Genomic DNA, 19,457 nt, shown 5'->3' on the forward strand with positions numbered 1-19,457 from the left:
TAAATGGATCACTATGGAGGATTTTAACTTCATTTACATAAACAATACTAATAATATCCTAGATTAATTATCAATGAATTAAAGTTGAAGAGTTGATAACCTTAATTCATCCTAGCATTCTGACAGGTAATTAATCTTTGATTGATTTAATAAGTCTATTAGCCATGATATCTCCTGCCATTGGATCTCAGAGTTTGGCAGTTAATTTAGTTTTCAAAAAACAAGGTGGATGAAAGTATATATTTGAAAGGATATGTTGTATTTAAAGACATAAAAATGTTAAATACTTTATTTACGGTTTCAGATGACCTGGCACCAGCCTTCCCTGGTATCAGGTATCAAAAGAGCAGTCTAATTTCATAATGTCAAAGTGTTAAGTTATCGTTGCAGGCACATTCTATAATCTCTCAAGAAAAGGACCTCTACAGACCATCTGGATCAGGGCTGTTGAACTGGTGGCTCGTTGACCTTAAATTCTGCTGGATGATGAAACTTTTACAGATGCTAATACACTGCCAGGAATACAAAAGAGGAACATAAAGTGGGTGTCAGCCAGGCTTGGTTGCTTCACTTGTGGGTTCTGCACCAGGAATAGATTTACTGGACCCAAAACTAGTTCTGCCATTGCCTGTTTACATTCTCTTGCAAATATTTAAATATTTAATATTAGTAAATGAGAAAAATATGAATATCAAGTGCATAGTGTCATAGTTCTATCAGGAATAACATTTCCATAGATTCAACTGGAATTTTTCTCTTTAAACCAGTGTCATAATGGAGTTCATGACCTGAAACTTTGGGCAAATATTATACATTTGTTCAGAATAAGACTGTTCAACAGGAGAGCTCTAGAAAAATTAAATAGAATGAACCTCTTAAACTCTAAGCCATGGCTAGCTAATTCCTCCTTGGGATAAGACTGTAGAACTGCTGAGGACACAGCATGGCTTAATAAATACTATTTTTTATATTTTGCAATGAATTTCCTCATTTTTCCAGTTGCGTGGATCTGTTGTCTGTACTTGCAGCTTCCTCTCCAATACAGAGGCTATTGCAGCACTACTTAGAATTCACTTTTTTTTTTCTATTTTGCCCTTTCCACATTCAAAATTCTTAAGAAGTTCAGCTGAATATCCACAAAATCCAAAGCCAGAGAAAGCAGATGAGAAACAAATAATCTCTTTGTTTAAAACATTACTGGTGATCTAAAAAGGAAACAAAACCGTGTTCCTGAACTATTTTGTTTCTTTATGACAAAAAAGTATAGACAAGTAGCATTATGTTCAAAAGAATTTCTCTTTCAGCTAGAAAAGCTTGCTTTGGTGACTCACCAGGAATGTGGCAGAGTTCCCAATCCCTTGTTACAACTTTTGAGGCCTATCAAAGCTCCACTACAGAAAACCATTTAAGTATGTGCTTAACTTAAATTATCTGAATACAGGTTTCCCTCGATTTATGCGGGTTCTTTATATATGAATTTGCTTTTATGTGATGAGCGTATTTATACCCATAATTCATTATATGCAGGTTAGTTTGTGGGGGGAGGGGAAAGGACCATGGCCCTACTCATCTCAGTCCTGGCTGCAGCAGCCCCAGGAGCAGCAACACAAGCTGCCTGTAGCCGCTGGGCTGCACTGTACCCTGAACCCCCCAGCGCTCTGCCTGTCCCCACTCACCCCAGTTCCTGCTGCAGCAGCCCCAGGAGCAGCTGATGCCAGCTGCCTGTAGCCACTGGGCTGCACTGTGCCCTGGTGCAAGCAACTGGTGTTGGCTGCTCATAGGGCCACTCTAGCATGGGCTGGGGTAAGTTTGGATAAGCAGAGCCTTGGGTGGCCCAGGGCATGGCACTCACCCCAGTCCCAGCTGCAGGGGCCCTGGGAGTGGCTGGTGCCAGCTGCCTGTAGCCACTGGGCTGCACTGTGCCCTGGTGCAAGCAGCTAGTGTTGGCTGCTCACGGGGCTGCTTCAGCATGGGCTGGGTTGAGTTCAGACAAGCAGAGCCCTGAGTGGCACAGAGCATGGCACTCACCCCAGCCCTGGATGCAGCAGCCCTGGGAGTGGCCAACACCAGCTGCCTGCACTAGGGCTACAGGCAGCTGGCACCAGCCACTCCCGGGGCCCCTGCAGCTGAGGTGAGTGCTGCACTGTTTGCAATGCTTTGATGCTTTGTGCAGCCCTGGGAGCAGCACCTCTCCTCATGCCCCTTGCCTAGTCCTAGCCTCACTCCCTTCCTCCTTCCCTCCCTCACCACCAAGGGAACCTATCCCCATTTCTGACATTGTAAAGTGAGTTTGCTTTATGTGAATTCAATATATTCGCTGTTATGTGGGTACGCATGTACCGTGTAAATTGAGGGAAACCTATAGTCCGATTGAAGCCAATGGGAAATTCATATAATTAAAACAAGTCACGTGCCTAAATGCTTTGCTGGATGAGGGGCCAAGCCGGTAGTACCTGAAGCAAGCCAGGTGTAGCAATCACTGGGTTTAATGAAAACTATCAGGCATGAATGAAAAGAACTAAATAACTGCTTTATTGTGGAGCAATAACTAAGCCTGTCCATAACCTTTGTCTTTCTAACTAACTAGCAACTGTCTTACCCTAGGACATCTCCCACTTCCCAGTTCCTTAGTCTTTTGTGTTAGGGAGCATCTATTGGCCTTGTTACACAGTCATTTTGGACTGTTTCTGGAGTTCTTTACCCTGAACTATCTGTATATTAACACCTGAAACTATTTTCAAGCACTTGTTATGCAGCTCAAAGGGATATTATTCATTCCAGGATAAGATTATCTCTAATCCATGTTACGAAGCTCGTATAGCACTAAAATGTGGCCACTCTAGGCCCACCCATCTTCCCCAACTGGGCTGGATCCGGCCCATTGCCTCTCCGGCCTCCTTCCCAGCACCCCAGATCTCCACTCACTGCTCTTCTATTCCCTCCCCTGCTCCCTCCCCCAGCACACTTATATGTGACTGCCCACAGTGTCTGTGGGTGGGCAGGCAGGGAAGGCTGCTGCTCTTTGGGCAGGCTCAGCCCAGAGAAGGCCAGCAGCCTGGCAGCAGCAGTGGTGTCCAGGCAGGTGGGTTAACCCTTGCCTGCCTGATCCTTTGGGGCAGAAAGCACAAGTAAGCAGTGGTGGGGGCTAGAGGAAACCTACAGAACAGTGGGGGAAGCCCCTGGGGTGGGGTAGAACTGGGGCAGTCTGGAGGGCAGAGCTGAAACCCAGAATAGGAGTGGGGATTCTTACCTTTCAGTCCTCCAGGCCTCTGCTGGCCTGAATATGTGATCGCTCCAAATTTAAGCCAGCACTAACTCAGTGTAACATGTAACAAGGCCTTGTCACTACACTACTAGAACATCTATCACTACATCAAAGGCTAGCAATATAACAAACCCATATTTACAAATATAAGAGTCTGTCATAATTTCATCTATAATTGGTGGTACTTAAAACAAATTATCTACAAATCAAAGTACTTAAATACTTGTATGGGCCCAAATTCATATTATTCCTCTCTCTAGCCAGAAAACTGCTTACTCTGATGAGTAAACACCCTGTTACAAGGGGATGTTTTCCTAAACTGCCTAAATACAGTTCTTTGATAACCTGTTACTCTATACTACCCTTTGCTCCATAACACCCGTGATAACAAAATACGCTCAGTCTCTTTAGAAGGATTTTATACTTTCCCCTCTGTCATGAGAGAAAATAGCCTTTTTTTTCTTTTGCCTCCTCCACACAAGTCACACCCAGGAGAGAAATTGTAAACTGTTTTTGAGATATCTTCCAGATTGAGTTGTCTGGCACAACTACTTGATCACTCACTAAACATGAACCAGTACTTTGACCCAAGAATTAATTAATTTCACTGCAAGTCATATCACTACAGCATTTGGCAAAAAGAGTAGTTCATCCATCTCTTTTCCAGCAACTAGGAGCAAAAAATGACCCTATCCTCTCCTGCTCTTCAAGCCTTCCATCAGATAAGTATCTTTCCCATTTACTGCTGTGCCTGTTTTCTCATTGGCAACAACTCAAGGGGATTACTAAGATAATATTAAGTCTTATGGTCTGCCTGGCCACGGGAGAGAAAGAGGGATAAGCAACTGCAATGTGCAAGACAAGTCTATTTTCATAGCCTCTCAAAACCTGAACTGTTCATTGGAGAAGTCATTACCTTACTAGTTTGGTTTTGCACAGTAGGACCACCTTTTCACAGAATATCCTTCCCATTAAAGTTAATACAGTTCAGAAGGCTGCACATATTTTTGATAGCCACAGCCTGGGGTGCTGCATACTCTTGCTCTTTGGTACAGACCTTACAGTTTAATACTTGTTTCTCTACTGTTCAGCTTGTAGACATATTTGAAAACATCATTGGCTTTACATAAGTGAATGAATGTGAAAAGCTTGGCTACGTATGTCAAAGGAAGTCTTGAAATCATGCATGAGTCCGTGCTTATTGGTACATTTGTTCAGCCAAACCACTAAACTGAGTAGACAGATGCTGTGTTTAAATGGAACATAATTGCAAACAAATGCATGTATTATTAAAGATGTCTTCATACCCCCTTACCTGCAATTTTGCCACTAAAACATAAGCTTGATAAGTACAGAACATGGAAAAAATAGTATAGCAAATAAATGAGGTAAATGATCAAATTAGAGTATTCATTCCATCTCTGATATGCATTATTTCATGTTGTGATATGATTTTTTAAGGCAAACAGTTTGTTGCAAAGTTACTTAGAAAAGGTATAGAAGTGACTTACAGGGTTTTGCTGTTGCTTAGTCTGGTCACTATGATGCCAAAAGGATTCTCAGCAATACTGACTTTGTACTTTAAACCAGATACTGCAGGTCCAGCAAAAGTTTTCACGTTCTCATGTGGGACTTCAAATCTTTTATTATTAGGATCTGTAATCTGCAGTTAAACAGTAAAAAGTCATTAAAAGCTTTGAAAATGTATTTCTACTCGGCTAGTAGAATATTTCCCTGAATCATGGTATATTTCTGAATTCAGACACCCACAAGTCAAAAGTATGTTCAGGCTGAAAAGTCAAGAATTTAAATGTTAAGGGATATCATTATTAAGTCTGCGTGTACAACCTTAATTTGGTTCCTTCTGCATGTGCATTATGAAACTTTAATTTATTTGATTTATTTACCACCCTTCTCCAAAAATATTCAGAGCAGCTTACAATAAAAGACAGTGGATATGGAAACCAATACAGTTCTTTGATTAGATGTTTATATATCTATAAAACATTCAATTTAAGTTTCCCTCTGAGCTTCGCACAAATGTTTATAGTCCCCTGTCCCTAATTCACAGAATACAGGTCCATATTTTATTTCCTGTTCTCCAGCTCTTAGTCCTCATCTTCCATTTTACTACACACCGGTCTCTTTATCCCAATGTGTTCTTGGGACTTCCACTGCCACTGCCTTTCCACTTCGCCAGTCTACTTCTTCACTCTCCTATATCTGAATGGTTCTTCCTCCACATTGCCTGAGCCCAGTTAGGGGAATATAAAGAGCACAGAAGAGGCATTTCTGCTCTCAGTTCCAGTGCCTAGTCCTCTGAAAGCAGCACTTCAAGGAAAGTTTGGCTCAGCGCACACAGTCCCAAAATGAAGTGTGCTTAGTATATATCTTCTGAATCGAATCTTTGAAAAGTTAATTGCCCAGTTTGGATCTCAAATGCTGTGAATTTGGGTTCATGAAAGCTTGCACGTATGCTCTCTCTCTCTCATTTACTTAGTCTATAAAGGAACATATCTACTAGGGCTATGTGAAAGAGCACCATTTTGTTTTGACTTCCATTTCACTATTTTGAAGGGATGTGTTTCATTTTGCTATTTTGAAGCACTGTTCTGTTTCATTTCATTAAAACTGTTTTGCTGTTTTGATATTCTTTTGATGCATTTCAACGTTTTGCCCATAGGCTATAATGGGGAATCATGAAAATGCCTATAACTTTGTCATTTCTTTCTTGATTCAGATGAAAACAGCAGGCATGGTAGCCCCTGCTGAGGCCACAAAGCCTGCCAATGATTTTTATGTTGTTTTTCTGCCCCTCCCCCAGAGCACTGGGATTGGAAGGGACCTCAGGGGAGGATCCCAGTCACTGGCCAGCTACACAGTCAATATGGGAGCAGTCCTTCCCCTCTCTCTCCTTACTTTCTGTTTCCCTGCAAGCAAGCTTGGCTTTGAAACTTGAAACCTTTTAAAACTTTGGAAACATTTTGAGTGCCCTTGTTTCATTTCAACGCTGTTTCAAAGCCTTTCATTTCATTTAGATTTTGCTGTTTCGAGCTCAAAACACATCAAAACAGCTTCGAAATGAAACACCCTTTGAAATTTTGCACAGACATAATATCTACCCTACCTTCTAAGAAACTTCAGACTAACACTACCTTTCTCTGTATATGGTTAATGCCACTTACTATTTGAGAGGTGTCTCCAGCATTTTTAACAATATCAAATACAGAAAGTTTAATAACTACAAGTAATCAAGACCTGGATTCAGGATCTCATCCAAAAGATGATTCTCAGATTTTTAATACCCATTAGGGTTTTGTTTCACAGCTGACTCAAAGGGTTAAAGGTAGACAGTTGCCTTTATCTTTAGAAGTTTCCTAAGTATTAATGAAGTTTTAGTCTCTGAAGACCACGCATACCATTTTCAATGGCTGTTACCAATAAACAGAAGCATTTTTACATGTGTTTATATTTTAGAACTTGTCTCATTTTAACACGTCTACAATTTATGCTTTGGGAATAAAGTGGGCATTTTCCATCTGTATCTCACCTTGACTTTTTTTTTTTTTTTGGATCTACTGCCCATTTCTTCACCTCAAATGAAATAGAAAATAAAGCAGGTGGTGACTTGCATTGACTTGTGCTAGAAATTTCTGGGAAATTTCCATTATTATAAATCTTTTTGAGAGAGGATGTGTAAAGGTGTTCCAGGCGGCAGCTGCCCCCTCTCCTGCTCTCTGTACCTTCCCCACATCAGTGTCTGGGGAAGACATGAGGAGTCCTGGCTATTCCACTCCTCTCTTCTCAGCAAAGACTAGGAAGGTATGGAGTGTCTTTCTAAAGGTCTGGGGTACCATTACCCCAGCCTCAGAAAGTCTTTCCCTGAAGTTGCCTCACAATACCCCAAACCTTTAAAAAAGTGGACATGAATATGAGAGCTCCCAGAGTTCCCCCGTAGCACACATCCATTTAAAGAGGTGAAAGAATCCCCATTCCTAGCTCAATGCCATCTAAAGCAGCACCTGCACAAGCAGTGGGAGATGGGAGAACTTCCCCCATCCACAGCTTAATATACCTATTTAAAGCAGGCTTCCCACCCTCTTTAAACCTGGACACATTGGATTTGAGGACAGGCAAGGAGCATCGGACAACTGCTTGTCACTGCCTTCCCTGTCTCTGGGAGGGGAAGGAGTGGTGGAAGAGCTGCCTGTGCCTTCCCCAGAACCAGTGCCCCTGGGCTGGGGGACACACAATAGAGAATTCCTGGCCCCTTGCCTCCTCTGAGTGTCAGGAGGAGTTGAGCCGCCAGTGCTCCCCATGTCTTCTCCAGATCTGTTATCCCAGTCTTGGGAAAGCTCAGGAAGCGTTTCCCCACTGCTGAACACTTCCTGGTTTAGAAGTTGAGCAGCATGAAAGTGTACAGGCATTTGTAGGGATCTTCCTTGGTGATCCCAAACTGGGCATGTTTTCTGTGTGAGAGTTAATGAAATGCTTGTGCTCTCTTACTTTCTACGGGGAGAGCAACAATTATAGTAGTAATCAGATACCTGTACAAGGCCTTAAACAGGATAAGAAACAATTTCACCTTGAAATGGAAGCGATTTGTTGTCTGATACTCTCCAGTGAGGAGGACTTTATTGATATCATTTCCAAACAGGGAAGGTGAAGATAGCCTTGTTAATGTAGCTTCAAAACCTTAAAAAGAAAAACAAAATGTTACACCAGTGCTTTACTGATCTGTGCTACTGGGATGGACACTGCTCTTTGAACATACCCTGCATCTTACCTGTATTTATAGGTTTTTGACCCCCTACCACTTGGTACCCATGACTTCTGGAGAAGAAACACCAGGGTATGTTTGAGTCATTCTGTGGACTCCAGCAGCAGCCACGCAGCACACATAGGCTCTGATTAAAGGACAAAAAGAACTTGATTACACTAACCAGGACTGATTAGCACTAAATAATATTCTGGATTTAAAAAAAAAGGTGCTTCACATGGATTTTAAATATCAGTGACCTTTGTTCTAACCTTCATAATTGCTCTATCGTGATTTGTGTGCCTCATAAATTAATATAAACATAAAATCCCTTTTCTAGAGTCAAGTCAGAATTTAAAATAACTCACTGCAAGGGGGAAAAAGGGCTCCTAATTTTTTTTTACCATTCTTAGCATGATTCTGACTTTTTTTCCTTGTCTGTGCCTTTTGCCATTTTTCCACCGGGACAGAAAGTGGACTTAATACTTCAAGGAATGTTCTTCTTATTGAATTTCTAGATCATTTAGGAAGATTCAGTAGTCTCATACATGGTTAAGAATGGAAACATCTGGATGCACAACTGAATCAAACCTAAGCTCCAAAACTTCTGAGCTTCCTCCAAGACTAGTATATGTAAAAAATTGTACATTTTGTTGTTCAATTTGTGCAAAATAATTGATATATTGGTTCAAAAGAGAAAATATTAAGCTATGTGAATATTGCAAAATGCATCTGGAAACATGTTTTCCATTCATTTAGTATTTTTTTCCAATGCATTTAAAATATTCTATAGATAATTCAAGCAAAAGGCAATTCTGTTCAATTATTCATAGACCAACCACAAGCAAAATCACAGCTGTCAGCCCACCTCTGCACAATTTATCTTATACTAAATTGTGAACTAGTAAACCCGTGCCTTTGGTCTGAAACACAAATGCTGATGGTATAATAAAAATGTCTTAACACTTCAAATATTTCTTTTAATAAAAGATGTAGTTTACAATCCATAGGTATTAATAACACATAGCAGAACCTGGCATGACCTATCTTTCATCAATTTAACCCTTGTTATGTCCTCTTGTCCAGTGTTTGACATTCCTTTTACAGAGCAACTTTATGGCTATGCTCACACCCAAAGTTGTATTCTCTTTTTAAGGTATACAGACAATTTATAATCAGATGCAGCTCCTTTTGAAAATTCCTGGGAGCACAAATTCTCTGTAGTGGCTGAATTAGCTACGCAGTTAGATGCATTTTACTGACCTGTTACATTTTACAAAGAGGAATCATGTGACCTACATGATGCAAAGCAAATACATGTACATATACATGAAAATAAATAATTAAAATCATGGTTGACAAACTATTTTAAATGTTGACTGCACAAAGCTGGTGATATGTACTAACTTCCTTAATTTCCTGTTAATTTTCTGAGTTTATTAAAATTTTCTTTGCCTTCTAAGTTTAATATTTAAAATACTTTCTGTGCTAAAACATGCAATATCAGAGTTTACTAACATTCTTACTGAGAGACTAACATGAAATCAAGCCCAAAATTGATATTACTTCACAACCAAATCCTTCAACCAGGATATATTCCTCTATAACGACAGGTAGTCACTGAAGTTGTATCCCCCTGTCATTCAGGGTATGTCTACATTTGTAGTTAAGGCTTCTGCTGAATCTATACTTGATGACCATCTATATTTGGCCTCCAGTGATGTCCAGCCAGACTCCAGAAGCTCTGCTGAACTCCAGGTTCTGAGACTGAGCCTCTCTCCTAGCCAGCCAGACCACTTGGATGTCACTCAGTCTGGCTGGCACCAGAAATCCACCAACAGCAATCATACCAACAAGTTCTTGACTTCTGGTCCCTCTACAGTGGCCATCCAGTTGCAACACTCCACAACTAAAGCTTAGCACAGAAGGAGAGGAAATTAATTTACAGGTTGATTTCTAAAAGGTATCCAAACAAGGAGCAGGAAGCATCCTATACACAGCTTTGATTCAAGGTGCTATATTATGTATAGACTGGAAAAAACAACTCAGACATCTTAAGCAAGTTGAGGGAAACATATCTTTACATAAAAAAAACCCTTTCATGCTTTTGCAAAAAATGACTAGTAGGCGCTTACATTTAAGCCAGGAGGTAAAACTTAAGATTTTTTTTTTTAAGAAAAGTATTGGCCTGTGTATAAAAAATGCTTTCAATAATGCTATTAATGTACTAAAAGTCTAAATACCGTGGTGTAAGTCAAAATCACTCTGAAGACGACAAATGAGAAAATGCTAGGAGTCCATAGACTCTCACTGTAAACCACCAAAATAAGATTTAGATGTGGGTAGAAATTCCTGTAATGTTGTAAGATAAGGAAGATCTATATGGGCCTGTGTCATTATGGGACATTTTAACGTCCCTGATACAGAATGAACAAAAAGTGCTGCTAATAACAGAGGGGTAAGAGACAGATAATCCTGGATGAGGCAACTGGTAGATTTCTGAACTAAAAGGTCATGAAACCAGCAAGATGTGATGCTATTTTTGCCTTTTTAGGTAAGTACTTAGTATGGTACAGAACAGCTGGTAATAGAAAATAACCATTGATCAAGTGATCATGAATTTATTCAGTTTAAATTAAATGAAAGCATAACCAGGGCAGGGCCTGAGGTTTTGGGGAATATCAAGTAGACTCAATAGTTCAGGGACTTCAACATAAAAAGACTTGGGATTTTTTTAAGTCAAAAGAGAAAACGTTACCTAGAATTTGCAACCCAAGCAGGGGGGGGTGGTATTTTTTCCCTCAGAAAGGATCCCAATTCTAAACTGATAAATAACCATCACACAAAGGAAATCAGAACTAAACAGAGGTGGTATAAAGAATGGGAAGATAGTGGTTTTACTTGAGAAAGTAGGAAAAAGTGATCTAAAACCCTAGAGACTCACAGGTCTGATTTTAATGGAATACAAGGTTTTAGAACACTGTTGAAGGCAAGATTTATTAGACATAGATAATAATAAACATAAAATGAATAAAATAAAACACGGGTTTACCAAAATAAACACTAAATTGATATCATTCCTTTATAACACAATTGATTTTCTAAAAAAGGGGAAACGCAGCATAGGAAATGTATTTGGACTTCAGGAAAGGCATCCATTCAGAAATGATTAGTTAAGCTGAAGAACATGGGATATGTAGGCTATGTAGAACATTGTAAGGTTGATAAGACAAAAGGGGAGATGGACAACAATTTTCAAATCTCTAAATATCATTTTCTAGCCATTAATTTCTGGCCTCATACAGATGTTCACTTTCTCTTGGCAGAGCTGCTACTCTCCAAGGACAAACCACAAGTGATATTCAGGCTTTTGCTCCTAGAATAAAAATTACCATTCCAGGGAAAAAAAAAAATTACCTGTGAACAGCCAGGGTTAAATCATTCCAAGTAGAGTTTCTCCTGGGAGAGCAAATATTTTTCCTGAGAGAACAGCCTCTCTCCAACCCTTCATTCTCCCCCTGGGATACAGTATATCACCCAATGAATATTGCTGCTTCAGCAAGGAGAAGAATATGCCCTTTCATAATTCCCACATTGTGCTGCAGAGAAACACAGGCTAATCATGTGCAGTCTGAGTAGCCAATCAGGGCTACCCTGCACCCTCCTGCCTTCTATCACCAGGCAGACTAAGGGAACCTTCATATTATATGCACAGGGCCCCCATCTCACTACATACTTTTCACCTTTTAGGGTCTCAGCATCAAATGTCGGTAGATGTAGCATTGGGTATTTTTTTCTGCTAGAAGAATTCTAGGAGAATTCTCTAAGGTTATTTGAATGTGTATACACAGACTTTTTCACTTCAAAAACAAAAATGCTGTAGTAATAGTAATTAAAAAGTTGTAGGATCAAAAGCCTGGGAGTGACCTCTTAGTCCATGATAGACAATGTCCTGCTACTGTAATCAATCATTTCAGGCAAGGCCTTTGATCAATTTATCAGGTTTTATCTTAAAATTAGTCAGGTATCTTCTCCCAGTCCTACCAGTCGTAATTGGAGGTTTCTCCAAACTTTAGTCTTTTGATAAATAGACGTGTCTTTTAATTCATGGCCTAAATTTATTCATGGCCAATTTACATGCATTTGTTTTGGTGCCAACATTGTCTTTATGCTTAAATCACTCCGCTCCCTGTGCACCAGTGCATTTTAGAAAGTAATTGCATGTCTTCTTGCTTTGGTTTTGCTGGACTAAATAAGCTAGTCTGCTAGTCTTCCTTCATAAGCTAAACTCTCCATGCCTTTGTCGTCCTAGTCATGCTTGTTTCAATTAAATTATATATATATATACATAGGGGCTCTTCTCTCAGGAAAAATATTTGCTCTCCCAGGAGAAACTCTACTTGGAATGATTTAACCCTGGCTGTTCACAGATAATTTTTTTTTTCCTGGAACGGTCATTTTTATTCTAGGAGCAAAAGCCTGAATATCACTTGTGGTTTGTCCCTGGAGAGTAGCAGCTCTGCCAAGAGAAAGTGAATGTCTGTATTAGGCCAGAAATTAATGGCTAGAAAATGATATTTAGAGATCTGAATTGAGGAATTGGCTTGTAGGCAAAGTATTAGAACAATGGTCCAGTGGAATGGCAAGGGATAATTGGTTTCTAAAAGCCAGTTTGTAACAAAGTTTCACACCCTTCAAGGCAGACACCATGCCTGAAGCCAATGGACAATGTAAAATTTGCACAGTGTTCCCTGAAAACCCAAGGCAAAGATAGGTTCCTGTCGTGATGCCAGGTCATGGTGCTCAGTTGCAAAACCCTGGGATTTTTGATTTTGGTGAAATGACCAAATTAGGAGGCCAGGCATGCTCAAATTAAAACGTTGGTAAATGAGCAAATTAAGATGTGTGCATGTGAAGTGTTAGTGGAAAAAAAGGAAAGATCCTGGCAGAACAGAATGTGAACAACCACAGGGAAATCAATCAGTGGTACCCAGAAATGAAGAGTCATCAGAGGAGGAAAAGATTATAAAAGGAGAGATTACGGAGCAGCAAAAGGTCCCCTAAGGGTGGGGACCCAAGACCACCATGGACAGAGGCACACCACCAGCCCATCTCACCCACCCCACTGAGGGTGGGCCTCAGCTCTCAACTTCCAAGATTGCTGATATTCAAGAAAGAACCACAGGATGAAGCTCATATACTGGCTAGGTATGCCTTTCTTCTGTGAACCCTAGAACTGTGGGACATATTTTATTTGTTTTGCCTTCATTACGGTTATCTGCTATCACTGTGTGTCAATAAAAATGGCCTATTTTTTTTATGGAAAAAGTTGTGGTCAATCTGAGGATTTGGGTCCACCTAGAATAAGGTATCTGGGTCATAAATCCAATATCAACAAATAAAACAGAAAATTCTAATAAATATAAAGATTTTAACTGCTGATGCTACAAGCACTTATGAACTTGCTTAAATTTAAAAGCCTGACTATACATGCGAGTAAAACTGCAAACCTGAATAAGTGTTTGTAGGATCGGGACTCTCATTTTTAATGTTTTATTCTTTGCCTAAAGCTGTTCTATAAAATTCAAACAACATATCCAGTCAGTAAAATCACATGGCATGTATAATTTACAGCTTTATAAATTCTAACCTAATCTTGCAATAGCAAACAATTTCAGATTAGGTTTACAAACCCTCAACCTGTGTTAAATCAATAATTAAAAAAAAATAATAAATCAAGGTGATTTATGCTTGATTTAAATTGCCTTAAATTGTTCCACCATGATATGCAGTGCCGTAAGATTTTGCAAGTAAGCCTGAATATCATAGCTGTGCTTTTAGAAATTAACTTTTTAATGGACTGTCAGCAAGCACTGTAACATTGTAAGTAAGATTTCAGCCAAATACCGACCTTCAAAAAGCCCCTGGTGGAAGCTCTCTAATTTATTGCATTTTACTCAAAGCTTTATAAGTTAGAGTGGGAGCCAACCAGCCAGACATTCACTGGTCAGGCTTGCAGCCTGCCCACACTGGCCCTGGGGGTGCTCCCACATGCCTCCCAGGAAACTGCCAGAGAAACCTTTCTCCCCCGTCCTGCCAACCTCTCCCCTCCACCAGCTGGTGACTGTCCTGACACAAAGGTTCCCTCACAACGTGCTGGCTGAGGTCTTGGAGGGGCAGGCCAGGTCTACATTGTGAGGGCTCCCTTCCTTCCCAGGCCTCTTGACCAGATACTGGGCTGATACAGGGACACAGACCCTGGAACCGTTCCCCAACAGTACCCCTCACCCCAAAACAAGCACTGGCTCACTGCAGTCTGGCTGGGCAGCTTCTGGGAGACACACCCTGGACTTCTCCCCGTAAAGGTCCCCCCACCCCTGGCTGAGCTGCAGTGCATGACGGGGCCAGGGTGGCAGTGGGACAGAAACCCCACTTTCCCCACGAGGCTGCAAATGGGGCTGGAATCAGGGGCTGTCGCTGACTCAAGTCAGTGACAGCTGGTGGGGTGGAACAGCCTTACACCATGCTGCCTGGTATGGTGGTGATCATGCTTTAAGTTAATCCTTGATGAGATTGGCACAGATGCTCAAAAAAGTTCTCTAACACAAAGTGCTTTAGGTTAATACAGATCCATCCAGGGATAACTTAGAGCACGATCCACCATTTTTAAAGGGCTTTTGGTGCCTTGAACATCTGTTCTGTTACAGCTGTAAAGCCCTTTCTGCATACTTAATGCATATTAACTGTAACATCTATACCTAGCTTACAGCAGTATATCATTTCTGATGCCCACACATTTTCTCTCAGTAAAGAAATAATGAGTTATCTGGGTTGAAGTACGCTAATAATAAATACAAAAAAACTAGTTTCACTGAGAACAGACCACTGGACCTTCAAAAGGTCTTAAGCACCTAAACTCTAAATTTAGATCGTTACAACCGTACTGCAGCTTGCAATTAACCCCAGAGGCAGTTCCCATCAGTTCCAGAGGCAGTTTCCATAGGCTCCTAAATCTCTGCTGTGAGCCCTGCCTATGCTGAGTAGCCTATGCAACTGAGCCCCACTGAGTTTTACACAGTAGGCTGTCCCATGCTTGTCTTCCTTATGAGACATTACTTGGGAGGCACTCTCAGGGAATACTTACTGGATTGGGCCTCACAAAGCATCGCTGGAGGAAGACATGCTATTTCCTCTGTTTTACCCGAAAGTCCAGTGATGGGACACTCCCCTGTTTTGTGGAGGATCTGTGTTCATCACCCAGAAGAATGACCTGAACACCAGGCTATAAGAAGTAGTGTAACTGGGGGGAGTGACAGGGGCAACCACATAGAGGGCTGACTTGGCATATATGTGGGAAAAAAGCAGCTGCTGGTGGTAGTCCTGCATTCATAATCATAAACTGGAAATCACCACTTCTGCTTTGCCCTGGGCACCTGGCTGCATCCCTGCACTGCTGGCTCCAGGGAATTTTGGAATAAAAAGATGGGACCTGGCACCTCTTTCTCCTGCTGGCACTGTTGCACTTTGTGTAAATAATTAAACACTTACTAGGGCAGGAGCCCTAATCACCTGCCCTGTTACAGTCATTTATCTCTCTCTAGCAAATTGCCTATTTAATTGTTCTTTGCTTCAGCAGGAGGGAGCACCATCCTAACATAACCAATATCCTGGCAATTCTAGCATGCACATGTACAATATGTACATGGAGTATGTCCTCTCAAGAAGGATAAAACTGAATTTAGGTCTCCCATATCCTGAGCGACTATTACAACTACCTGGCACACTATTCCTGGTAAAAGTATGCCAGAAATCCGAAGTGGTGGGAAGTGGGAATCCAAAATGCAGGGAAGCATTTCTTGCTGGCTACCATAAGTGGCTCCTCACTTAGCATGCTGTCCTGTGCTTCCCATGTACATGGAGGGGTAAATGTGCCAAATTATGTGATGTGACTGGTAGCATGGCACTAGAAAGTAAAGTGCTGCAATGAAAAACACTGCAATATTCTGCCTCTTTCTGGTCCGGAGACACTAAATGGTCCATCTGTCCTAACGAATGCTAGAGCTAGAAACAGTGTTGGCAAAAGGGCATTTCATCTCAAAACAGAAAAAAAAATTGTGCAACCAGTTTTCCATTTTCCAACCAGCTCCTACAAATATCCTTAGAAGACTTTGTAGCAGTCACTGTAAAAGCTTGGCAATGTTCTAATAGATAGAGTTGATTCCACGTAAGAGAGCTGCAAGCCATAATTGTGTCATTACATGAAACATCATGCTTGAAAGAGAAATAATTTTATCTGCAGATGCAAAAAGCATACAGACTGAAGTTGTGAGTTTTTTATGCCTAACAGAGCAAAGAGTACAGAGGTCTCTCATGTTAGAGGGAATAATGGAAACTTTATCTAATGTAAATACAGGGACAGACTATTCACAACCTACGTCCTATATCAATAAACATGAGAGATACCAGAACCCAATAATTAAGTGAGAGGACAAAAGGACAAAGCTTAATCCTAGGTAATCACAGGTTAAAAAAAGAATGTGTTTATAAAGGTTAATACCATGAGAGAGATACTGAACATTGAACTCAATTAGCTTCACTTAGAAGAAACACCTTATCAGTTTGCATACACTTTCAACTATAACATTGTCACGTTACAATACAAGCAGATAAATGTACACACATGAAAAATAATGCTTTTTTTAAGTGTTTCCCTCTTAAGGGAGATCAATGCAATGTGACACGTAAAACTGAATGTTGGTTCGGACTGGCCTCAACCATTCATATGGTTACTGTTTGGAGCTCTTGTGCAATTAAACTTCACCATAGTCTTCTGCAGCAGTTAAATGACTACACAAATCTGTTTCTTTCAGATATCTCTCTTCATATTCCACAATCCTGCCTGTAAAAGTTGCCAATTTTGTTCCAATAGGCCACAGTGGCGCAGGAAATACAATGCGTGTTGGGAGAGAAGAGATTCTACAGCAGCTCACTTGCTATGTCAGCATCCCAATTCCTTCTGCCTCAGTTTCTTCATCTGTGAATCATTTTAAAATCCAAACCATAAAAAGAGCTTCCAAAAAACTAAATATTACTGAAAAACATTTCCCATATGTTAACTACATTTTAAGACTGAAATAGGTTGTTAAAATACTAGGCTCTGCTTTTATAAAGGTACTTGGCCTTCTCTGATTCCTATTGCCTATGTGGCATTTAAATGGACTTAAGAGCAGGAAAACAAACCTGATTGCAAGTGTATGGAGAAAGTTCTTTCGATGAGAGTGACAGGTTTCAGAGGGCTAGATTCTGGGTTGTGTCTGACTTTATGATAAAGTGCAGCTCACAAGGACAGGAACCAAAGGTTGCCTTTTTACTCCCACTTCTGCAGCCATCAAACCAGCTACCCAGCCTCGTGTATAAAACAGAAGTGTCCCAAACAGCACAAAGCTTAACATGGGAAAAAATGATCATGATTACATTTCAATGAAAATTGTCCACTAGCTGTATCATTGGAGCTTTTGCACAGCTGAGAATGTAAACCTGCAACTCTCTAGTTTGTAGAAGGTATGAATAAGCTATACAATGCTATAGTTGTGAATGGTACAGAGAAGGTTAATCCAGGATCTTATTTATCCTCTCTCACAATACAAGACTGAACAAACATTCAAAGACAGGGAAATGTAAGATACAAAAAAATTAATTAAAAAAATCCTTTTATATAAAGCATATAATTAACCTGTGCAATTCATCCTCCCAAGATATTACTAAGGCTAAGAGGTTAGTAAGATTAGATATATTTGTGGGTGTGTAAATCATTTCTCATCTTTGCTCCTACAGTCCTGTTCCCTTGGATACACATTTATATGGGTAACTTGAGCAATTGTAGTGTAATCCAAAGGAACATATAGGGGAACCCTCATGCATCAGGGCAAAAAGCAAGAGTCAGAAGTCTGTTCTCTGGTTAGGCTTTTCTGTAATTACCTAATAACATGTCTGTCTATTTTATTTTCAGAGGCCAATAAGATTTGCAACCCCTTCACTGAAAGGATTGAATCCAAGAAGGGAGGAAAGAAGGAGAAGGGGTAATCGCTCTACTTCTGTCACTCTGGCCACTAGCCTACACGCATGTGCACGTGCACACACACACACACACACACACTGTGCAATCTGTGAGGATCTGAAGTTCGCCGAGGGATGTGTGGTCCCATTCTAGGACTTCTAAGAATTGGATAGGAAAAAAGTTTCTCTCCCCCAAAAAGGAAGCTCTTTGACATCTTTCAAATTTATCTTTCTGCTTTAAGTCAAAATTAAGACTTTCAGAAATAGAGACATACATCCAACAACAGTCTCTTGTCTAAGGGGCTTGCCTGAGGTGTAAGAGAAACAGATACAAGTCCCTGCTCTAAAACAGATGGAATAGGGTCTTTGATCTGGGTTTCTCTCTTGTCAGTGAGCTAACCACTAAACTTGCCTGTCCAACTGGGGTGCCACATCCAAGCCGTCACTCCCCCTATTTCTCCTGTTGCTATGTAGGCTGAGGTCTCTAGGGCAGGGCAGCATGAGAGGTGGCCCAGCAACCAGTTGGGGTGATGGCAGCAGCAGGCAGAGGAGAAAGGAAAGTGGATAGGAGGGGATCATGTGGCAGTAGCTGAGGAAAGGGGGAACTTGTGCTACCTGCATAGTGGGGAGGGAGGCTTCCTGCACTGGCAGTCCCAGGAAGCCTGTACAGCATGTGGCTGTTGTGGCATGTAGCCCGTGCACTGTGACCAGTGAGGCCTGCAACCCCTCTGAATTTGGACAGCCCAGTATTAAGCTATTTACTGTTCTAAGCTGAACCTCTTTCCTCTGTATGCCCATAAATTTTACCCTCAAACTAAGACACCTTTACCTAATAAAAACAAAATATCTTTAAATTTCAATATACTTATATTTTACAACAAACAAGTTTTGTTTGAAAATTCGTAACCAGTGCTAGACCACTTTTACTGCATCTTGCATTATTCTTCAGGAGAACAATGCCTGGTAGCTGAACTATATCATCCAGTACTTCATTTCCTGAACTGCTTTTTCAATTTCTCAAACATCTGATCTAATTTGAATTTACTCTTCATTTTCAAACTCTCCAGAAACTTACTTCACCTTATAGTAATTAGTGACCTATGACCTCCTATTCAGTTTCACCCTGTGCAACTCTGAACCTCTTAAAATGCCTTTCCACCCTACCCTCAAAATCTTACTTCCTATAAAGTTAGGCAACTGCTGATTGGTAAAAAATGGAAAATCAATTTCATGAAATAATTCAAAATTTCAGCATCTCTATACAATATTTGAGAAGCATCCATATTTTTGTTTTCTTATTACTTTTCAAAGTAGCTTTCATTTTTATTTTTATAAAAATGTTTTTCTTTTATCAAAATCACCACATAATATTTTCAA

At 40.5% G+C, this 19,457-nt stretch overlaps 1 protein-coding gene across 1 annotated transcript in view; it reads right to left on the bottom strand.

The window, feature by feature from the left end:
* Positions 1 to 19,457, bottom strand: part of LOC149863059 (maltase-glucoamylase-like) — a 151,538-nt gene that overhangs the window by 122,169 nt on the left and 9,912 nt on the right. Inside the window, exons 4-6 of the mRNA XM_090051177.1 lie at positions 8,052 to 8,172; positions 7,851 to 7,960; positions 4,777 to 4,928 (exon numbers count right to left, since the gene is read on the bottom strand). Of these exons, the coding sequence (XP_089907303.1) occupies positions 4,777 to 4,928; positions 7,851 to 7,960; positions 8,052 to 8,172 (383 nt within the window). The remainder of the gene's footprint in view (positions 1 to 4,776; positions 4,929 to 7,850; positions 7,961 to 8,051; positions 8,173 to 19,457) is intronic.

Source organism: Crocodylus siamensis, chromosome 6 (genome assembly GCF_052110815.1).
Source record: "Crocodylus siamensis isolate JL-2025a chromosome 6, ASM5211081v1, whole genome shotgun sequence".
Lineage (NCBI taxonomy): Eukaryota > Metazoa > Chordata > Crocodylia > Crocodylidae > Crocodylus > Crocodylus siamensis.